The following is a 7394-nucleotide window of genomic DNA, read 5'->3' as shown; positions in this document are numbered from 1 at the left end:
AAGAGAGTTTTATGGTGGAGGAAGGGAAGTGAAGAAAAGTCTTTCCATTGAACTCTTTAGGTTAAGGCCTCGCTATGTCCATGGCAGAGCCCTGGAGGAATCTTGACATTGTCTTCTAGGTATCGACCTCTTCTGAAATGATGAAATGCTAGGGGAATCTTGGTAGTCTGACCTGGGCCAAAAGAGAATCAGAGATGAAGGCAACTGGGATCAGTAAATTTCTAATTGTTGCAGGGGCTCCAGAAGCAAATATCACTGGCCTTCAGACAGCATGTGGAGTATTTGAGCATGACAGCTCCTGCATTTTTGAGGGTAAACGTGCAGCCTGGAATCAGTTGAGAAAGATGCGGCCTTGACTACACCTCCCTCAGGGAACTCAGTCAGCAGCCTGCTTGGGTAACTAACCCTGAAGGAGGGAACAGCTGCATCATGAGCAAAGTGAGGGACCCTGTGGTGGGAAGGTTTTATTTATAAGATGCAGAAACCTTAGCACAGTATTTTCAATTTTTCATCTTTGGGTTTAAGCTCTGAGTGATCTAGACCTGTCAGGAAGCAAATCATAAAACAGGGATGGTTAAGGATATTAGAATGAACTTGTCTTTTTTGTTGGCAGAATTTCTACTCTTTGCTAATGCTGGCGAGCTAGACACAAAGACAAACACAACTGGAGAGCTTGCCTTTGCTTTGAGTGTTCTGTGACTTCTAAATTGGCTGTGCGAGGACTTGTTTGCAGAATTAAGCCAGAGAGTATCATTAAAGGCATCTTAAGTGCACATCCCCTTGAGAGAATGCTTTAAAAATTACCTATAATAGCAGTTGGATGCCTCCTGCATAGTTTGTTTAAGATTCAGCTAGCGGGGAATGTCCAATTGTTATCACTACATATTGTGATAATCCCCATATGAGGGGAAAATGGATCTTGATTGGGAGATGGATTACAATGATATTTCAGAGGGAATTTAAAAATGTATGACACAACAACTTTTTTTTTAGAATTGTAGTGCTTCCCACTGAAATAGTTAAATGTGAGGGAAGAGGTGAAGAATGGATGGAGGTGCTGAAACATGCAGCCTCGGGGGGTTAGATGAAAACACATTCCCTTGCCCAGGAAGGAGTGATTCAGAGTTTCCTTTCCCTAGTATGCATTTGCCTTGGCTGAGTATTAAATTCTGCCTTTTCACTGCCTTCTCTTTGTCTTTCCTCCTTATCCTCTCCTTCCTATCTTCCTCTTGGTTTATGCCAGTAGCTGTGGCCAGTGGTTTCTTTCCTTGGGCCCTGCACCCATTCAGTGCACTGCAAAAATATGTGTGAAAAATACATGTCTACAGGGCTTTGTCTACTTTTCATGTATAGAGTGTCTACCATGAGCCACTGGGATATTAATTGTTTTGAAGATCTCATATAGACCTTTATCTTCACAAATCTACTTTTGGTTGTAACAGTATGGGTTTAGTGGTCAACGGACAGATTGTTTAGATGAGACACAGTAGGCATATATATTCTGAGACTGGATGAGAAAATTAAAGTGTCATATGAAAAATGCTATGGTTATTGCTTTAGTCTAAAGACATTCATGGAATGATTCTATAAATAATATTACAGGAAAAGGCAAAGCAAGTAAAATGCCATGGATTGAGCCATTATTTTGTAGGCAAAAGTGGTGTAGCTACTGACAGATTATACAGAGAAAGGAACACAGTAATAGGACAGTCCAATGTAATTCTAGTTCACCAGTTGTAAGCTCATTTAGTAATACCTAGCAGTAATTTATACTCATGAAGCAAGTTTAAATTTAAAATAAGTTTTCATATCAGTAATCTCATTCTAGTCTTATAAAATAATAAACAGATATCATTTTGCACATTTTATAAACGTAAGTGGATATAGAGGTACAAAGAAGGTAAGTGACCTGATCAAAGAGTGGAGAAAGGGATTCAGATCTTCAAATTCTTAGTATATCTTTCAATATACTGCGAGACAGAATCCTAGATTTATGCTGGTTTCAATGAGAGAGTGTTCTAAAGATGTTCAGACAACAGAGAGGAAAGCTATATATTACATTACAGAAGAAAGAACTAAAGAAACTGGAACCTTCGCACATTGCTGGTGGGAATATAAAATGGTGCAGCCACTTTGGAAAGTAGTTTGGCCACTCCTCACAATATGAAACATAGAGTTACCATATGACTCAGGCAAGTCTACCCAAGAGAAATGAAAACATATGTCCACACAAAATCTTATACATGAATGCTCATAGGAGCATGATTCACAATAGCCAAAAAGTTGAAGCAACCCAAATGTCCACCAACTGACAAATGGATTAACTACATGTGACATATCCACATAATGGAATATTATTTGGAAATAAAAAGGAATAAAATAATAACACATGCTACAATGTGAATGACCCTTAAAAACATTATGCTAAGTGAATGAAGTCTGTCCCACAGGATCACATATTATCTAATTCCATTTATATGAAATTTCCTGAAGAGGTAAATCCACAGAGATAGAAATTAAATTTATGGCTGCCTGGGCCTGGGAATGGAGAGTATGGGGAATAACAACTAATTGGGATGATGAAAATGTCCTAAAATTAGATTGCAGTGATGGTTGCACAACTCTCTGAATACACTAAAACCCACTGAATTGTACATTTTAAATGGGTGAATTTTATGTATGTGAATTATAGCTCAAAAAAGGCACTAAAAAATTATAGAAGAATATGTCTTTTTTCCAACTTTAGGCCCAGCTTCAGTTATCAGCAATGATGATGACTCTGCCAGCCCTCTCCACCATATCTCCAATGGGAGCAATACCCCATCATCTTCAGAGGGTGGCCCCGATGCTGTCATTATTGGAATGACCAAGATCCCTGTCATTGAAAATCCTCAGTACTTTGGCATTACCAACAGTCAGCTCAAGCCAGACACATGTAAGTACAGCTGTTTATACTTATTGGCCCGTTTGCTGCATAGCTGTATCAACAAGCTTGTTTATCAGAGTCCTTGACAAAGATGACTTAGGAGAGGGGGGCAGTGAAATGTCTGAGGATTCTTGGGGGCTTCGGGACCATGGAATAGATCCTTTAGTTTGTTGCTTATGGAATTCTTAGGGCGTGTTTTCTGTTGGGCTTGGAACTGTGGGCGGTTACTGACTTCTCTTGGGATCTGTTTTCCAAAACCTTTTGTCAACATGAAGTTGGAGTCAAAGCATGCTTATCTTGAAAAAGATAGAGGAAAACACGAGAAATATCATTAGAATGCATATACATCAGTTACAGAAGACAGGCAATTGGTGATATTTAAATTTGGTTTATTAAAAATAATTCAAATATGCACTATCAGTAGTCAAGAGGTGCTATGCTGCACACAGGTAGTGTCAATTCCGGTAGTTCTGTATTCTTTGTTTAGTCTTAGTTCCTAGCATGAGTTTTATCATAATGCCAGGATAACAATAGATGATGTGCATGTTAAGTATGAGGCCTCTATTTTTCAGAATCAAATTAACCCATTAGCCTCTGTTGGAAGCTTGAATTTTTTTCAGAGACTTTTATTCTGTTTTCTGAGTCATTGCTCAAATGTAATAAATGGAGCACAGCCTTAAGGGTAACGAAAAATAAAATCATGTGGACAAACAGGCTTATACCATTAGAACTTCAGGCCTTCCCTCAGATATGAATAAAGGGCTATGAAGCTTAGAATATCAGGTGGCTCAGGTCCCAGGGGTTCCCTGGCACTTAGTATTGGGTACCTTCTGCCTATTTGCATGTTCTCACCCCAGCTTAAGTGCTGTTATCCTGTGCTGCCTCAGAGGTAAAGTAGGATTGGTTAGGATTGCAAGGTTTGAGGACTGACTTTCCATTGAGAACTCTAAAGAGATAAGGAGGCTTAGCGATGAGTATCAGGTCTTTTCACATATAAGGAAACACATGTGATTTTTTCTTCCTATTCATTCATATTTATCTCAAGATATATTTAATACTAGATTTGAGTTTAATCATTAAGAAAAACAGTAGTATAAGATTGTAATGTGTGAAACAGGACCCCACTATAGATTTCAGTTGAATATGTAATATGACAAGATAAATAGAATAGCAGACGTAAAGAATATTAAGCTTCTTGAAATAAAAGGTATCAATTGAAATCAAGGTATTATTAATTCAAATATTGTCATTATGATGTGAACAAGATATGTGGAAGCATTGCTTAAAATGTGCACTCTTTGCTGAGATAAGTGTCCTCCAAAGGTCCTTGAAATATAAGACAAAGGAGGATATCGTGTTGGGAAAATCTACCATACATCAAAGTACTCCCTAGGAACAGAGTACTTTGACACTTCTGTCATCATCAGGCTGTATAATGTTCTTCAGTTAGGCTGAGGCTGTATTTTAATTGAGGTTGACTGAAACCAACTTGTCCTCAAAAGTTTCTTCTCCTTTATTGATGGACGAAAGATAAAGCTGAACAATCAAGTAGATAGCATCAGCCCAACAAGTCCAATAAGAGAAAATAAACAAATGAGCGAGAAAGCAAACCAGCAAACAAAAACGAATGAGATACACAGAAGAAAGTGGACTAGATGGCTACTGAGTCCATGGTTCTCTCTAGAAGTGCTTTCTTCCCTTAGAAATTCTGCAAGAAAATTTCCAACGATTGTTCTTAATCTAGAGTCCATGGAAATTTTTGCAAAGTTTTTTGATTAGACATTTTTATTATTTTGGAGGAGTCTTGGTTTTGTGGCTCAGCCTCTATGCCACTACTTGCACTTAAAAGGAACTGGAGGAGAATTAGGAGTCCTGCAGCCTCCCCTCAGCTTCTGTCCTCTACTGGAGGGCCAGACTATTGAGCCTCCATTTGATGGTTGCTTCCTTAGAAAGTCTTGCTGGATCCTTCATCCAGCCATTCTTACTCAGCTCTGTGTTTTCAGTCATTCAGTATCTTATATCAAAAGAGATTTTCATTCTTCTAGGCTTTAAGCCATATGCTCTTTCACGATTTGAAAAACACAAAATCACACATCTTCCATGAATTCTTTTTCAAAGAAACAAGAATAAAGAAGCAATTTAGTTCTCTCTTGCTCTTCAACCTTTGTTAAATACCATTCTTTACCCTATAATTTTTTTCCTCTTCAGTATATCTGCTGCCTTTTATCATCCCGAGTATGACCGCTCTTGTCTACGTGTGTCCGTAGAAGTGTTTAGGTTAGATTGTAAGCTCCCAGAGAGTCGAAACAATATCTGTTGAACTCTTGAACTCTTTCTTCCTAGTAAGGACATGATGTACCTTTGTTGGCCAGATGTTGACCAGATGTGGTATATATTACTGAAATATTCATTACTAACAGACTTATAACAAGTAAAGATGACTCATAGCCTTTTTAATTGGCTCGATTCCCATTATATTTGCCTGCCCAGTTGTTTATTTGTTAGATATGTTTTTAACAATATATTGGTCAATTTAAACAATTTAGATAACAATTTTAGCAGAAATAATCTTTTAACAAAAAATTCTTTCTTTGAACATCATAATTATAGTCATCCAGAAATTAAAATATTTCAAATGCATAGATCTGACACATAAAGGTATCTGTTGCTATAGGCCCATGCAATTTTGGGAGTTTAGCTGTCAATTAAGTGATTCTCATTGAATACTTTTACAACTAACCACTTAAGAACCTCTAAAAAAGGGATTCTTCTAAGAAGATGGATAGGTTACATCAGAAAGACAAATTTAAGAAGATCTTAAAAAGTTTAGAACTTTTCCCATGTGTATAAAGCAAAATGTCACATGAATAGTACACCACCAACCTCTGGACCTATGAGAGGTTTGGACCACAAACCAGCATATTTACTTTTTTTCCTTAAATTTACCTGCTCTTCAAAGCTGTTGGCTTTAGAATATATGTGTAATCTTACAAAGAATGATCCCAGTCTCATTTTACTGAATTGTAAGAATTTAATATAAAAGGTATAATTCAGTTCATTAAATACTTATTGACTACCCACAATACCCCTACAATACTAGGAACTGGAGATTCGGTGATAATGATGGGCATATGCCTTGCCTTCAGGAGGCTTGTTGGGGATGCCAGTGGTTGAAGATATCATCATATAATTACAATGCACTATGATAGGATAGCTTAGAGCAAGGGTCCTAAGCCCCATTTACCTACAAGATCAGGTAGGTCAATATGAGAAACAGGCAAGATCAGAAAGATGATATGGCATTGAGAAGGCCATGCTGGAACTTGGGCCTGGTATTACCAGATACTCCAATTTTTCCAGCAAAAACACAAATTTATTTTATGTGAATTTCCCAAGGTTTAAAACACTGGGTGGGATCAATAAATGATACCAGACTGAGTCAGATTTGGTCCATAATCCTCCCACCCACACACACCAGCACCACCTGTCTGTCACTTTCGAGTTAAACTTTAAAGATCAATTAATGCAAACACCTAATTTTACGGACAATGCTCAAAAGTGGCTTTACCAAAATTCTACAGCCTCTATACTTGTATAACTGCTTTAAAAACAAAATGACAAACATGATCAAATCAGAAATCCTTTAAATAATGTGTAAAATCATTTAAGTGAAGGATGTTAATAAGTTATATCCCCAGAAATACTTTTTCACTATTAGGAGTTATGTCAGGTTTTCATTTAGCAAGTCCAGGGATGGTTTGCAGGATTTTAGAGCAATCTGAAGAGGGCTGAATTGCTCCCGAGCACTTTCCAATAGCAAGTCTGTCTACTTTATTGCAGGGCCCAGAGGTTCCCCCAAGACCGCCTGATAATAATTTGGTATTTGGAGGCTCCTGTGTCACTGCAGGAACTAAAGGAGGCTAAATCCATGCCTGATGGAGGAGAAGAGTTCTATGGTTATCTGCAAATTCTGGCCAGACAACATCTTGACGTCACTCCTTAGCTTCCATAACCTAGCCAAGCAAGAAGTTACCTTCCAAAGAGAAAGCAGAGTGCTCTAATGACTAAACCCTCAAAGTGCTATGCCACTTTAACTATAGATCCATCTCCTCGATCAATCAGGATGGCAAGATGGAGCTGAGGAGCTCAGCAACATCAAGTCTGGAGTTGGTTCTTTAATTCAACTAGTCTGTATAGACATGTCTGAAAACCACATCATCTGACAGCATGGGGTGGTTTCCCAGTAGGATTTACAAACTCGGCTCAAGGGCAGCTGTGCTGCTATCCTCTCCTTGACTGCTGAGAATACTTTTGACAGGCAGGGTACAATGGGAACGCACTTTGTGAGTTGAAAAAAAAAAAGAAAGAAAGAGAAAGAAAGAAAGAAAGGAAGAAAGAAAGAAAGAAAGAAAGAAAGAAAGAAAGAAAGAAAGAAAGAAAGAAAGAAAGAAAGAAAGAAAGAAAAAGA

The 7394-nt window shown here is 37.9% G+C and overlaps 1 protein-coding gene across 7 annotated transcripts in view; it reads left to right on the top strand.

Moving 5' to 3' along the window:
• The window catches only part of NTRK2 (neurotrophic receptor tyrosine kinase 2), a 318904-nt gene that overhangs the window by 178091 nt on the left and 133419 nt on the right, over positions 1 to 7394 (top strand). For 6 of the 7 annotated variants that reach the window (XM_025049746.1, XM_015592644.2, XM_025049745.1 and 3 more), the window contains one exon: positions 2747 to 2935. In XM_025049746.1, the coding sequence (XP_024905514.1) occupies positions 2747 to 2935 (189 nt within the window). Of the gene's footprint in view, positions 1 to 2746; positions 2936 to 6766; positions 6811 to 7394 lie in introns of those variants that run through there. The other variant, XM_015592646.2, reaches the window with a different exon arrangement.

The sequence above is a fragment of the Pteropus alecto genome, unplaced genomic scaffold (assembly GCF_000325575.1).
Source record: "Pteropus alecto unplaced genomic scaffold, ASM32557v1 scaffold206, whole genome shotgun sequence".
Classification (NCBI taxonomy): Eukaryota; Metazoa; Chordata; class Mammalia; order Chiroptera; family Pteropodidae; genus Pteropus; species Pteropus alecto.
This window is presented reverse-complemented; position numbering and strand designations above follow the sequence as displayed.